Here is a 16819-nt window from a genome sequence, read left to right on the forward strand (position 1 = left end):
ACACGTCTACTACTACACGGGAGAGCAGCTTCAGAGCCATGGTCCCATGCAGGAGATCACAGAGGTCCTAGAGTTCGGACCCCCCGCAATCAGACACATCCCCTATCCTGTGGATAGGGAATACATTGTTTTTGCTGCAGATGTCCTTTAATCCAACAGAAAAAATACAGGATGGTGTCAGAAAATCCTTACATTTACAGGACTTTCTGATACTATTCTTACTCTGTAGTCAATAAGATGTGAGCAGTAAATGGACCAAGAGACCTATTCCCGAGCATGCATACTGCTCTATATGACTTCCTATTTTCCTATTTGACAAACAATGGACCCCCCCTCCCTGCTAAATCAAGATGCTATGCATAGTACTTATGCAATACCTCAATACAGATAGCAGTATTCTAGGTACTGTAGTCAGTTCTTTACTGTATTTATTAATAAACTTTGCAAGATCTAGACATAGGCTATAAAGTTCTATGACAAAGATCATAAAGTGTTAATTATAGACTGATGTCAATTCTATAATATGGGAAGAAAAAATAATTGTTAAGCACATAAACTTAGAAAAGTTGAAAGAGGCATTCATTGTATTCTGTGTCTGATTCACAAACATCATTAAACAGTATTCTCATTTATGAATGCAGACATTTGTCTTTTCAGTAAAAAATATCACATTAAATTCAAGTATTATGGGGTATTTCCGTACTCAGGAGAAATTGTGTTACAACTTTTGGGGGTCTTTTTTTCCTTTTGCCACTTGTGAAAATAAAAAGTATGGGGCAACACCAGCATGTTAGTGTAATTTTTTTTCAGGCTGGTGTAGACCCCAACTTTTCCTTTTCATAAATGGTAAAAGGAGAAAAAGCCCCCCAAAATTTGTAACGCAATTTCTCCCGAGTACGGAAATACCCCATATGTGGCCCTAAACTGTTTCCTTGAAATACGACAGGGCTCCGAAGTGAGAAAGCGTCATGCGCATTTGAGGACTAATTTAGGGATTGCAGAGGAGTGGACCTAGGGGTATTCTACGCCAGTGATTCCCAAACAGGATGCCTCCAGCTGTTGCTAAACTCCTAGCATGCCTGGACAGTCAGTGGCTGTCCGGAAATGCTGTAAGTTGTTGTTTTGCAACAGCTAGGGGCTCCGTTTTGGAAACACTGCCGTACAATACGTTTTTCATTTTTATTGGGGGGGACAGTGTAAGGGGGTGTATATGTAGTGTTTTACCCTTTATTTTGTGGTAGTGTAGTGTAGTGTAGTGTTTTTAGGGTACATTCGCACTGGCGAGTTATGGTGAGTTTCCCGCTAGGAGTTTGCACAGCTCAAACTTCAAGCAGGAAACTTACTGTAAACTCGCCCGTGTGAATGTACCCTGTACATTCACATGGGGGGCAAACCTCCAGCTGTTTCAAAACTGCAGCTCCCAGTATGAACTGACAGACCATGCATGCTGTGAGTTGTACTTTCGCAACAGCTACCTAACTTACCTAACTCAGTATTTTACCAACTAGTGTGCCTCCAGCTGTTGCAAAACGACAACTCCCAGCAAGTACTGATCGCCAAAGGGCATGCTGGGAGATGTAGTTTTGCAACATCTAGAGGGCCACAGTTTAGAGATGGCTGCACAGTAATCTCCAAACTGTGGTCCTCCAGATGTTGCAAAACTGCAAATCCCAGTATGCCCAGACAGCAAACTGCTGTGTGGGCATGCTGGGAGCTGTAGTTTTGCAACACCTAGAGGGCTACAGTTTAGAGACCACTGTATAGTCTTAGACTGTAGCCCTCCAGGTGTTGCTAGGCAACTCACCAGCTTCCGTAGGATCCAGGGAGCTGCATCGCCGTCCTCTTCTGCCATCCTCTTCTGCCACCGATCCCCGCCCGCTGCCGCATCCGATGGGTAAGTGGATCTTCGGCGCAGGTCCTCCTCGGTTTCCCCGTTCTGCCCCACCTATTGTGACGGGGAAACCGAAAGTTAACCCCCCCGCCCCCGATCTGCTATTGGTCGTCGCTTCAATACGACCAATAGCAGGGATAGGAGGGGTGGCGCCCCTGCCACCTCACTACTATCCCTTCAGTGGGATCAGGGGTGTCTTGGACAACCCCGATCCCCCTTATTTTCCTTGTCACCATAGACCCGTATGAACCGGGATTGGCGCAAATCTGATGACCCCCCTGGGCATTTGAGCAGGGTGCCTGCTGATTGATATCAGCAGTTACCCCGGTCCCCGCCCGGCGCACACGGCGGGGACAGAAATTCCCATGTGCGTATAGGTACGCCCGTGGTTCTTAAGTACCCGGGAGCGAAGGCGTATCTGTACGCCCGTGGTCCCTAAGTGGTTAACGGCTCTGTTGGGGGCCTCCATCACAGATTCCACATAGTACACTGAACAAAAAATGCAGCATGCAGGATTTTTTCGTTTAGTTAAATATGACAGAATAAGGGTAGGGTCACGCTGTGCATTTGATGCATGCCTATTTGATGCATATGTGTATTTCAGTGCTAGCAAAATCTATGGGTGTTTATTATTATTCCCACAGACTTGGCTAGCACTGAAATACACATATGAATCAAATACGCATACGTATGAAATACGCATGCATCAAATACGCATCGTATACGCTACGTGTGACCCTATCTTTGAGCAGATATTGGTGCATGCTTATGATGGTTTGTCAACTAGTTTTTATATGTTTGAGCAATGTATTATCTTACTGCAGATGGTGTTAGGCCGATGACTATCATAGCTCCATTAGCTTGTCACCATGTCTTCTGACTCATAAAAAATGTTGGCGATGTTAAAAATGGCTAAAGCGAGCTCAGATTCTATCATTTGATGCTACAGATGAATAACAGTCAGCTGGTGCATACTCAAATGCCACACATTAATAAATAAACAGTATTTGGATTTTTATTACAGCTCCATTCCTACATATCTCATTTGTTACTTATTCCCTTGGGCCATCACTGCTATGATAGCCAAGAAACTGAAGTAGGGTGACTAGCACAGTGCTCTGTGAAAGGAACACATTGTGTTATGCCTGGTACAGGGCTGGGTAGAGGTACATTACACATGGATTACCTATTCAGCGTTCTTTTAATTCCTGTGCCATGTACTTTCCCCCCAGGTCCTGCAATATGTGGGATACAAAGTACCTGTTTGGTTCAGAACGTTTCCTAAAGAAATGCTACCAAAGGTTGTTCCTTAAAGGGGTACCCTGCCCCTAGAAATCTTATCCCCTATCCAAAGGATAGGGGATAAGATGTCAGATCGCCAGGGTCCTGCTGCTGGGGAGCTCCAGGATCGCCGCTGCGACACTGCGCTATCATTGCGGCACTGCGCTATCATTGCTGCACAGAGCGAGTTCGCTCTGCACGTAATGACGGGCTAAACAGGGGCCGGAGCATCGTTACGTCACAGCTCCGCCCTTCGTGACGTCACAGCCCGCCCCCTCAATACAAGTCTATGGGAGGGGGCGTGGTGGTCGTCACGCCCCCTTCCATAGACTTGCATTAAGGGGACGGCCCGTGATGTCACGAGGGGCGGAGCCATGATGTCACGCTGCTCCGTCCCCTGTATCGCCCGTCATTACTCACAGAGCGAACTCGCTCTGTGCAGCAATGATAGCGCAGTGCCGCAGCGGCGATCCAGGGGCTCCCCAGCAGCGGGACCCTGGCGATCTGACATCTTATCCCCTATCCTTTGGATAGGGGATAAGATGTCTAGGGGCGGAGTACCCCTTTAAAGTGGTTGTTTCACGAAGCAAAGTTGGTACAATCAGATGTGTACCATATACATAGATAGTGGGGATCAAAAGTTTGGGCACTCCAGGTAAAAATTTGTATTAATGTGCATTAAGAAGCCAAGGAAAGATGGAAAAATCTCCAAAAGGGATCAAATTACAGATTAGACATTCTTATAATATGTCAACAAAAGTTAGATTTTATTTCCATCATTTACACTTTCTAAATAACAGGAAAAAAAATGGCGTCTGCAAAAGTTTGGGCACCCTGCAGAGTTAATATCTTGTATTGTCCCCTTTGGCAATTATCACAGCTTGTAAACGCTTTTTGTAGCCAGCCAAGAGTCTTTCAATTCTTGTTTTGAGGTATCTTTGCCCATTCTTCCTTACAAAAGTCTTCCAGTTCTTTGAGATTTCTGAGCTGTCTGTCACGCACTGCTCTTTTAAGGTCTATCCATAGATTTTCAATTATGTTGAGGTCAGGAGATTGTGAAGGCCATGGCAAAACCTTCGGTTTACGCCTCTTGATGTAATCCCCCGAGGATTTTGAGGTGTGTTTAGGATCATTATCCATTTGTTGAAGCCATCCTCTCTTTAACTTCAGCTTTTTCACAGATGGCATCAAGTTAGCATCCAAAATTTGCTGAAATTTTATTGAATCCATTTTTCCTTCTACTCGTGAGATGTTCCCTGTGCCACTGGCTGCAATACAACCCCAAAGCATGATTGATCCACCCCCATGCTTAACAGTTGGACAGAGGTTCTTTTCATTAAATTCTGTTCCCCTTCTTCTCCAAACGTACCTCATTCCGGCCAAAAAGTTCAATTTTAACCTCTTTGGTCCACAGAACTTGTTTCCAAAATGCATCAGGCTTGTCTATATGTTCATTTGCAAAGTTCAAATGCTGATTTTTGTGGTGAGGAGGTAGAATAGGTTTTCTTCTGATGACTATTCCATGAAGAGCATATTTGTACAAGTATCTCTTTATAGTGAAATAGTGTACCACAACTCCAGTGTCTGTCAGATCTTTCTGGAGGGATTGTGCAGTCACATGGGTTTTGAATTGTTTTTCTCACAATCCTGCGAGCTGTTCTGTCTGATATTTTTCTTGGTCTTCCAGATCTTGCTTTAACTTCCACTGTTCCTGATAACTGCCATTTCTTAATTACATTCCGAACAGAGGATATTGACATCTGAAAATGTTTTGCTATCTTCTTATAGCCTTCTCCAGCTTTGTGAGCGTCAACTATTTTCGGTTTCAGATTTCTAGACAACTGCTTAGAAGAACCCATGGTGCTGATTGTTGGAGCAAGGTCAGATGAGTCTGGGCATTTAAAACCTTTGAGATTGACATCACCTGGTCTTCCCAGATGATGACTGAGAGCAATCCATGACACTGGCAGGTCTAAGCTTTGCAAATGGGGCAGTGAATGCTATAAATTCTGCAGGGTGCCCAAACTTTTGCAAATTACATTTTTTTGTTTTCTGTTATTTTGAAAGTGTAAATTATGGAAATAAAATCTAACTTTTGTTGACATATTATAAGAATGTCTAATCTGTAATTTGATGCCTTTTGGAGATTTTTCCATCTTTCCTTGGCTTCTTTATGCACATTAATACAAATTTTTACCTGGGGCGCACAAACTTTTGATACCCACTGTATGTAAAGAATTACACGTGCTGTTTTTAAGTAAAGTAACTAACATCTTTTTTCCCCCATGGATCTTATCACTTCTTGGTCTCCTCTCTGAGCAGTAACCCTGCTGTTACCTTATAAGAGTACACACTCCCCCTTACTTACATGTGCAGTGAAGACTAACTTAGCCAGTACTTCCTAGACAGACCAGGAAGACTGTAGTTGAACGGAGTATGCCTGACACACTTTAGTGAGTTGTAACCAGTGGGTTGTAACCATTATTAGAAATGCTTGTGCATTTGAAATATATTTAATTTCACATAATGCCTCAATTAAGACCTATTCAGCTTCCTAAAAAAAAAATAAAAAATTAAGGGGTACTCCGTTCCTAGACATCTTATGTCTGATCAGAAAGAGAATTATACAAGAAAATGCAAATAAGTATTATTTGCATTGTCGTATGGAAGTATAAAAAGAGAATACATTCATTTGCTTCATTCCCATACACTGTACGTACACATCATTTTACTGCCTATATGTAAAATACTCTCGATATTCTCTGCCCCTTTATTATTAGTGCCAGTCTATGCTATGCATATGCCATACGCCATTCATCAATCAATTACACTTGTGTGAAACTGGCATTTAGCAGACAAAGGATAGTAGTAGATGATAGGTTTTACTGAAGAGGCTCCAATAGAGATAGGATTGTGATTCATATGTTTAACTTAAAATTGCACCTCTGGGAGAAAATAAGTATTATCAGCAGTAGAGCTAAAACTGCATAGACTTCTATTTGAGGAGATAGAGGTGTATAAATATTATAGAAAAACTCCAGCCTTCTATTTATATAGTCAGTGTTTAGAATGTGCTTTGTATGGATGCACGGAGATGTTCTCCGGAAAAGAACATGTTTCTCATCGATATAAAAACCTTTGGGGGGGGGGGAGACTCATCAAGATGTAAAATGTATAATACGATTCTGTTTGTTGCGGAAAACAACCAATCAGAGCTCATATTTCATATCTTAAAGCATACCTGTGAGATTCCACAAAAAAAAATTGTAATATGTTAATCAGTACCTAATCCTGACCGTGTACATCTAATTTTTATGTCCCTATCACCTATATTTATTATAAAAATATCTATTTTTATTGGCTCACAGTGTTCGAAATCCTCTCAGGGAAGGGGGCGTGTCCCTCCCTTGTGGTGGTGGAAGGTGATTGGTGTGTCTGCTCATGCAGTCTTGTCTAGGTGTCATCTCTTGTCCATGACTCACGGACATGCCTGATGCTGCCACAGGACTGGTTAGTGTCCTAGTAGGTATGGGGACCCCTAGTGGTGGGATTTTTAGAGGCTGTTTTCTTTATTAAATATTCAAAAATGTTTACACAATTATATTACAAAAGGTCTTTATTTTTATCAGTAACAACATATAAAATGTTTTTGGATCTGACCCATTTAAAGAGTTCTGACAAAAAGCTGAGCTCTGGTTGCTGTGGGCAACAAAGAGAATTTTACTATAAGACAGCGTGATATATTTCTCCCATTATTTTTCATAAAATATGAAATATCTGATCATAAGTGTGCGGAACAGAAAAATCAACTCAAACTCTGCTTTGCAGTCATATAGGGTTATTGCTGGACTGTACACACTTGGAGGTGCCAAATATCCAACTTTGTAATATAAGGCAGAGGCCATTTTCACACAAGTAGAGAGATTTATTAAATCCTGTGCCGAAGAAGAGTGGTGCAGCCCAAAAACAATCTGATTGGTTGCTATGGGCAACGGCACCATGCTTTGAGAAATTCTCCCCATTCTGAGACAAAACCTTGAGTGATTTCTCACAGCAACCAATCACAGCTCAGCTTTTATTTTACCAGAGACATAAAACCTGATCTGTGATTTGTTGCTGTGGGCAATTTACCCTAGGTTTTGTCTCAGAAAGAATGATAAATTAGGACCAAATGTTTCAGGCTGATATTTTTAGCCATAAAAAAATGGCTGATTTTTATGAAAAAATGGCTAGAAAAAGTCATTTTTAATAGCAATTAATAAAGATGTCTTTCCAACTGTGATGGGTTCAAAAAAAGTATGTCAAGAATTACAGCCTCAAAATGAATGTGTGTGTGCACTAATGGCAGTAAAAATACAATTTTGGGCGTTTTTTATGGCCCAAAACGGACAACAATTCATTAAGTAAACATGGCTTAATAATGACTCCAAAGTGAAGCTTCCCTTCAGTTAAGTTCTGCAGAAATATTGAATCATAATTTTGTATAATGCATTAATAGTATGAGGATAAAACTGACTATTTAATATATCCATGACTTATTTCTGTGTTGATTCTGCGCTGTGAAAATGAAGACGAGATGATCCGGCACTGGGAAATGTAGCAGCTTCATTAGAAATCCTTTTTAAAAGACAGCATGTGAAAGCTCCACACCTCAACAAGTCTGACACGTCTTGACGCGTTTCGAGCGCATGCGCTCGAAACCCGTCAAGACGTGTCAGTCTTGTTGAGGTGTGGAGCTTTCACATGCTGTCTTTTAAAAAAGGATTTCTAATAAAGCTGCTACATTTCCCACTGCCGGATCATCTCATCTTCATTTTCACAGTTGGGACACACAGAGTCTTGGTGCGAACCCATGCACGGAAGCTAGCTGGACTTTCACATTTTGTTGATTCTGCGCTACCTTGTATAGCCATTTGCCCAGATTTATAAATTTGAATCTATTTGCCCATAGGAACATGTCACAGCCCAGTTTTTATTTCGATACTATAACATTTATAATCTTTGTAATTTTTTTTATAAAAGTGGTAATAATGATATTTACCAATGAAAAAGGTAAAATACATTAAATGGGCAAAGTATAGTTAACTTTGGTCAAGAAGCTATTATATCACATCTAAGTATGCTATTTGCACAGTGCAGCTCTTTTAGTACTAAGTGTATGAACAGTGCGGTACATAAGTAGCACAGAAATGCCAATGGCATAGCATGCCCTGGCTGTTTGTTTGCCACTTGCTATATCTGTAGGTACAGCTATGTAAATAGACAATGCAATTGTTCTCTATGCACACTATATTTGTTGGACACTTATGGCGGTCAGCCTTCATAAGTGATAATTTCTCCCAGACTGTCACCATATTTTTTTTTTTTTTTACTATTTTCAAAAATCCTGAAATTAGAATATAATAGCTTTTTTTGCCTTTTGCTTATTATATTACTTTGATGTCACATTACTTTAAAGGGGTACTCCAGTGTAAAACTTTTTTTTTAATCAACTGGTGCCAGAAAGTGAAACAGATTTGTAAATTACTTCTATTTAAAAATCTTAAACCTTCCAGTACTTATTAGCTTCTGAATACTACAGAGGAAATTCTTTTCTTTTTGGAACACAGAGCTCTCTGTTGATATCATGAGCACAGTGCTCTCTGCTGACACCTCTGTCCATTTTGAGAACTGTCCAGAGTAGGAGAAAATCCCCATAGAAAACATATGCTGCTCTGGTCAGTTCCTAAAATGGAAAGAGATGTCAGCAGAGAGCACTGTGTTCAAAAAAAGAAAAAAATTTCCTATGTAGTATTCAGCAGCTAATAAGTACTGGAAGGATTAAGATTTTTTAATAGAAGTAATTTACAAATCTGTTTAACTTTCTGGCACCAGTTGATTAAAAAAAAAAAAAAGTTTCCACCAGAGTACCCCTTTAAATGAGTACTCTAGTGCAGACTACTCCTGCTCTGTCCTGCCTGGGCTGCAAAAAATATGAAAATAAACCATCACTCACCTTCCTGGGTTCCCGCGGAGCGCCACTACAGCTGATCGGTCCTCCGGTCCATCTTCTTCATACTTCCGTGTGAACGAAGCGTCACATGGTGCTCAGCCTATTATGGGCCGAGGCAGAACATCACAGCGGCCGGCGATAGGCTGAGCGCCATGTGACGCTTCATTCACACGGAAGTATGAAGAAGATGGACCGGAGGACCGATCAGCTGTAGTGGCGCTCCGCGGGAACCCAGGAAGGTGAGGGATGATTTATTTTCATTTTTTTTGCAGCCCGGGCAGGACGGAGCAGGAGTTGTCTTCACAAGAGTACCCCTTTAAATGTCACTAGCAATACATGTTGTGGTCTGTGATCAATATTGAGTATCTACTAACCATTTATTTACTTCCTGATAAAAATTCTATTTTAAAAGTATACATTGCAGATGTACATGCTGGTAATACGCTGCATATTTATTCTTCTTTCGAGTTCTGTTTTGACGTGACACAACTTTGCTATTACTCTCACAGGGGACGAATTGTTCACTATGGGGTTTCTAACATTATTGTACATATCCTGCTTCTTTTTAGATTGCCCTCAGAAGTGGATCCCCTGACGGTGTTCGCCTCTCTTTCTCCGGAAGGCCTACTTATAATTGAAGCACCGCTGGTCCCTTCGTACCATCAGCAGGGAGATGACACTTACACCTATGAGCTTCCTCTCGATCCTACAGAAGTGAATTCTTCCTAATCTAAGCCAAGGAAAGCCTCCTCTGGAGAATCTCACTTGAATTCCACACAAAACTGCATTAGTGACCCAGACGAGTACATTGTATCTTGTATGTTTTGATGTATGTATAAAGAAGCCTTGTTAGAGTTCCACTCTAGACATAGACATACAATATTTCTGGAAGCATTACATGCACTTCATATGTCTTGGATGCAGTGACAGCTGGATGACTTCATGCCCAATACTTATTTCAGATCACGTACATTTTACATAGCTGTGTAGTCAAGAGCTGTCTAACTGAGGCCTTCAAATAAAATGCAAATAAGTCATAATTTAGTCATTATAAGCAACATTTTTTTTTTTACTATAGTTAAAAAGTTACTATAGTACCGTATTTTTCGCCCTATAGGACGGATATAAGACGCTCCCAATTTTAAAGGTGCAAAATCTAGAAAAAAAAGATTCTGCACCCAACAGTGATCTTCAACCTGCGGACCTCCAGATGTTGCAAAACTACAACTCCCAGCATGCCCGGACAGCCAACGGCTGTCCGGGCATGCCGGGAGTTGTAGTTTTCCAACATCTGGATGTCCGCAGGTTGAAGACCACTGGATAGGAGGTAATACTCACGTGTCCCCGCTGCTCCGGACCCGTCACCGCCCGTCACCGCTGCCCTGGATGTCGCTCCATTGCTGTTGCTGCGCCCCTGTGGTGTCCCCGACGCTCCGGATGTCTTCTTCCCCGGGATCCACGCTCTCCCTCGCTGTCATCACGTCGCCGTCATCACGTCGCCGTCATCACGTCGCTACGCACGCGCTCCTATTGGATGACGGGACGGCGTGCGCGACGACGTGATGACATCGAAGGAGAGCGCCGGCCATGCAGGGGATCCCGGCACGGAGCAGACACAGAGGAGGCAGGTAAGGTCCCTCCCGGTGTCCTGTAAGCTGTTCGGGACACCACGATTTCACCGCGGCGGTCCCGAACAGCCCGACTTTCGCTTCAGACGCGGCGGTCAGCTTTGATCGCCGCGTCTGAAGGGTTAATACAGGGCATCACCGCAATCGGTGATGTCCTGTATTAGCTGCGGGTCCCGGCCGTTGATGGCCGCAGGGACCTACCCGATAGGTGTGTATTCGCCGTATAAGACGCCCCAGTTTTGGGGAAGAAAAAGTGTGTGTTATACGGCGAAAAATACGGTATATATTATATGTATAATGATAGCATCATCAAATATGTTTCTTGACTTAGGTTGCAACAGATTTAGATATTACGGAACAGTAGCTGTCAGTGTTGGACATTACATATACATATTACATTAGATTTCTATGCCTTTATATCCGGTTTACATTTGATTCACAATTCACTGATGGTTACACTGCAAAAAATGTGTCATTAAAAGAAGCATTTGACTAATAATAAAAACAGTAGACCAATGTGCAGCATTGATTCATATCCTTGAGGTCTTACATGTTCTTTGATTTGTGTCAGTCTGTATTCCTTACTAGAGATCACAAAAGCTGAGCTTTTCCATTGTGCACTGTGGGAGGAAAAATGAAATTGGCTTACTTACCTGGGGTGTGATATAACTCTAGGTTTGTATGTATATTGGAGAATTTAGAGGGTGTTTTTCATTTGATTGTCTTGCAAACATTATGGGTATTAAATATTTATAAACAAGCATAACGTATACGAGTTTTTATTCATTCATGTTCATATGATTGCTATAGACACAATGCTCCATAGGATCGGTCAGTAATACAATGTTGGCTGGATCAAGTGTGAAGAAAATTCATATATTGCAGCTGTTTATTAGTCTAACTGAGACATTTTATATGTAACTGTCTCATAGCCTGTTCCATAGCAATGGATTGGGCAATGCTGATAGCTCAGGTGTGGATAGTCTTGGGCTGGATATACATTAACTAGCCTAAAAGATCTATGACCTGTGTACTCTCTTATAGTATATGTTACAGATGTAGCGCATGCCAACATAACTGTGGCTGCACAACATCCGTGTTCTGACCACAGTTTTACCTATGTATATTATTTTTGTATGATTGTAAATATAGGAATCTGGCAGAAGATGTTTAAGCTTCTAAACAGTAAAAGATCAAAAAGCCTTACAGACAGGAATGCACCTGCTTACTCATCTGAAAGTCTTTAGTCATAGCATTCTGGTGGCCATTAAACAAGCATATACACTGCTCAAAAAAATAATGGGAACCCTTAACATCACACTGTAACTCCAAGTCAATCACACTTCTGTGAAATCACACTGTCCACTCAGGAAGCAATACTGATTGACAATCAATTTCACATGCTGTTGTGCAAATGGAACAGACAACAGGTGGAAATTATAGGCAATTAGCAAGACACCCCCAATAAAAGAGTGGTTGAGCAGGGGGTGACCACAGACCACTTCTCAGTTCCTATGCTTCCTTGCTGATGTTTTGGTCACTTTTGAATGCTGGCGGTGCTTTCACTCTAGTGGTAGCATGAGACGGAGTCTACAACCCACACAAGTGGCTCAGGTAGTGCAGCTCATCCAGAATGGCACATCAATGGGAGCGGTGGCAAGAAGGTTTACTGTGTCTGTCAGCGTAGTGTCCAGAGCATTGAGGCGCTGCCAGGAGACAGGCCAGTACATCAGGAGATGTGAAGGAGGCTATAGGAGGGCAGCAACCCAGCGGCAGGACCGCTACCTCCATCTTTGTGCAAGGAGGAGAAGGAGGAGCACTGTCAGAGGCCTACAAAATGACCTTCAACAGGCCACAAATGTTCATGTGTCCACTAAAATGGTCAGAAATAGACTCCATGAAGGTGGTATGAGGGCCTGACGTCCACAGCTGGGGGTTGTGCTTACAGCCTAACACCGTGCAGGACATTTGGCATTTGCCAGAGAACACCAAGATTGGCAAATTTGCCACTGCAGCCCTGTGCTCTTCACAGATGAAAGCAGGTTCACACTGAGCACATGTGACAGACGTGACAGAGTCTGGAGACGCTATGGAGAACCTTCTGCTGCCTGCAACATCCTCCAGCTTGACCGGTTTGGCGGTGGGTCAGTAATGGTGTGGGGTGGCATTTTTTGGGGGGGCCTCACAACCCTCCATGTGCTTGCCAGAGGTAGCCTGACTGCCATTAGGCACAGAGATGAGACCCCTTGTGAGACCATATGCTGGTGCTGTTGGCCCTGGTTTCCTCCTAATGCAAGACAATGCTAGACCTCATGTGGTTGGAGTGTATCAGCAGTTCCTGTAAGAGGAAGGCATTGATGCTATGGACTGGCCCGCCCATTCCCCAGACTTAATTCTGATTGAGCACATCTGGGACATCATGTCTTGCTCCATCAATCAATGCCACATTGCACCACAGACTTTCCAGGAGTTGGCGGATGCTTTAGTCCAGGTCTGGGAGGACATCTCTCAGGAGACCATCCACCACCTCATCAGGAGCATGCCCGGGCATTGTAGGGACATACAGGCACGTGGAGGCCACACATACTACAGAGCCTCATTTTGACTTGTTTTAAGGACATTACATCAAAGTTGGATCAGCCTGTAGTGTGGTTTTCCACTTTGATTTTGAGTCTGACTCCATATCTAGACCTCCATGGCTTGATAAATTTGATTTCCATTGATTCAATTTTTGTGTGATTTTGTTGTCAGCACATTCAACTATGTAAAGACGAAAGTATTTAATACGATTAGTTCATTCATTCAGATCTAGGATGTGTTATCTTAGTGTTCCCTTTATTTTTTGATCAGTGTTTAAAAGTATAGTCAGATATATATTTATGTGTGTATGTATATATATATATATATATATATATATATATATATATATATATATATATATAGTGATAATGTGGCAAAGAAAGGGTGTATTTCCTTGGCTCACCCTGGAGAAATCTCCACCTGGGGCCTAGTTAACGAGGCAGCAGAGAGAGGAGGTGTTTATAAAGATGAGATTCAGTATAATCTGGGCTCTCCCTTGGAAACAGTATGCCGCTGTAAGGGGGAGACACGGGCCCTGCTTGGGGAAGCACACAGCTGAAGCCTGCAACCTGTGTTTTTGCCTGCAACTTGTGTAAATAAAGCTGGTGAGGTACCAGACTTGTATCCTGAACTGTTGTCTGACTAATTGTTGCAAGGACACGTGTCACGTGGCATTGACCATGACGATCCCAGAGCTATCCCCAAGGAAGGTTCCTTACATTTGATGGACGATGCGGGCATCACGTTGCCAAGGGCAACCAACGCACAAGTTGCAGACAAGCCATTGCTACGAGCAACCAACTGCATGTTGCAAGTCGGATGAGAACAGCAGAGGAGTACAAGAACAGGACTAATCCTGTGGTGAAGTTGTTGCTAGGGGCAATAGATCGCATCAAGCGAATGGGCGCTCTTTCTCAAGTAAGGAGACAGGTGGACAGGCCACCTGCAGAGTGCAAAGGAAGTTTTGAGACTGTGTATAAAGGCGTTGCTAGGGGTAACAGAAAATTTTGTTGGCAAGTGGCTGACATTTCGGCAGAGGACTGTGCTGAGTTTGCAAGGTTTGAAGTGTTGCAAGATGGATGTCCTGATAAGTTCTTTGTTGCAGACTGCTGCAGTGCAAGAGGAAGCAACATTTGCAGAGTTTGAAAGGATTGCCACACATGAGGCATGGCCCAAGACACACTGGGGAAATGTGGTGTTTGGATTCATTGGTGGAGAGGCCCGAAAAGTTTATTCTGAATTTGAGCCAAAGATCTTATGGGACTATGAGAAAGTCAAGATAGAGATCCTGACTCAAATGGGAGTAAGCCAAGCTGCAAGACTACAGTGTGCACTGCAGCCTAACAATGATGCTGGATTTAAAGTTGCAGAGCTACTTAACCCCTTAAGGACGAAGCTCATTTTCACCTTAAGGACGCAGCCCTTTTTTTGCAAATCTGACCACTGTCAGTTTAAGCATTAATAACTCTGGTTTGCTTTTACTTTTCATTCTGATTCCAAGATAGTTTTTTATCTACTTTATGTTAGTGGTAAATTTTCATTGATCATTTTCATCATTTATTGGTGAAAAATTCCCAAATTTTAAGAAAAATTTGAAAACTCTCTGCTTATAAGGAAAATGGACATGCCAAATAAATTAAATATTGATTCATATATACAATATGTCTATTTTATGTTTGCATCATAAAGTTGACAGGATTTTACTTTTGGAAGACATCAGAGGGCTTCAAAGTTCAGCAGCAATTTTCCAATTTTTCACAAAATTTTCAAAATTGGAAATTTCAGGGACCAGTACAGTGTTGAAGTGGATTTGAGGGGCCTTCATATTAGAAACGCCCCATAAATTACCCCATTATAAGGACTGCATCCCTCAAAGTATTCAAAATGATATTCAGTAAGTGTGTTAACCCTTTTCACAGGAATAGCAGCAAAGTGAAGGAGAAAATACAAAATTTGCATTTTTTACACTCGCATGTTCTTGAAGACCTAGTTTTTGAATTTTTACAAGGGGTAAAAGGAGAGAAATCACCCTGAAATTTGTAACCCAATTTCTCTCAGATAAGGAAATACCTCACAAGTGTTCTGTGGGTTCACCAGAGGGCATAGAAGGGAAGGCACGACAATGAGATTTTGGAGAGTGAGTTTTTCTGAAATGGTTTTTGGGGGGCATGTCACATTTAGGAAGCCCCTATAGTGCCAGAACAGCAAAAAAAAAAACAAAAAAAACACAGCATACTATTTTGGAAACTACACACCTCAAGGAACATAACAAGGGTACAGTGAGCCTTAGCACCCTACAGGTGAAAATTTTTTCACTAAAATGCATTTTTCCCCCAAATTTTACATTTTTTCAAGGGGTAATAGGAGGTAAATGCTCACTGCACCCCTTATTACATTACATAAGGGGTACAGTTTTCAAAATGGGGTCACATGTGGGGGGTCCATTGTTTTGGCACTAGGGGGGCTTTGTAAACACACGTGGCCTTCAATTCCAGACAAATTTTCTCTTCAAAAGCCCAATGGAACTCCTTCTCTTCTGAGCATTGTAGTGCACCCGCAGAGCACTTTACATCCACATTTGGGGTGTGTTCTTACTCAGAAGAAATGGGGTTGCAAATTTTGGGGGGCATTTTTCCTATTTTCCCTTGTAGCAATGAAAGATTTAGGGTAACACCAGCATTTTAGTAAAAAATTTTTTTTTCTTTTTCCCATCCAACTTTAACAAAAAATTGTCAAACACCTGTGGGGTGTTAAGGCTCACTATACCCCTTGTTACGTTCCGTGAGGGGTATAGTTTTCAAAATGGGATCACATGTGGGTATTTATTTTTTTGCATTTATGTCAGAACTGCTGTAAAATCAGCCACCCCGTTGCAAATCACCAATTTAGGCCTCACATGTACATAGTGCGCTCTCACTCCTGAGCCTTGTTGTGCCCCCACCGAGCATTTTACGCCCACATATGGAGTATTTTGGTACTCAAGAGAAATTGCGTTACAAATTTTGGGGGTCTGTTTTTCCTTTTACCTGTTGCGAAAATAAAAAGTATGGGGCAACACCAGCATGATAGTGTAAAATGTTTTATTTTTTTACACTAACAGGCTGGTGTAGACCCTGACTTTTCCTTTTCATAAGGGGTAAAAGGAGAAAAGGCCCCCCAAAATTTGTAACACAATTGCTCCTGAGTACGGAAATATCTCTTATGTGGCCCTAAACTGTTTCCTAGAAATATGACAGGGCTCCGAACTGAGAGAGCGCCATGAGCATTTGAGGTCTAAATTAGGGATTGCATAGGGGTGGACATAGGGGTATTTTACACCAGTGATTCCCAAACAGGGTGCCTCCAGCTGTTGCTAAACTCCCAGCATGCCTGGACAGTCAGTGGCTGTCCGGAAATGCTGGGAGTTGTTGTTTAGCAACAGCTGGAGGCTCTGTATTGGAAACATTG

The 16819-nt window shown here is 42.2% G+C and overlaps 1 protein-coding gene across 1 annotated transcript in view; it reads left to right on the top strand.

The window, feature by feature from the left end:
• Positions 1-10271, top strand: part of HSPB8 (heat shock protein family B (small) member 8) — a 57780-nt gene extending 47509 nt beyond the window's left edge. The window contains exon 3 of the mRNA XM_056537219.1: positions 9734-10271. Within this exon, the coding sequence (XP_056393194.1) occupies positions 9734-9893 (160 nt within the window). The 3' untranslated portion in view covers positions 9894-10271. The remainder of the gene's footprint in view (positions 1-9733) is intronic.
• The last annotated feature ends 6548 nt before the right edge of the window (positions 10272-16819 follow it).

Source organism: Hyla sarda, chromosome 1 (genome assembly GCF_029499605.1).
Source record: "Hyla sarda isolate aHylSar1 chromosome 1, aHylSar1.hap1, whole genome shotgun sequence".
Lineage (NCBI taxonomy): Eukaryota > Metazoa > Chordata > Amphibia > Anura > Hylidae > Hyla > Hyla sarda.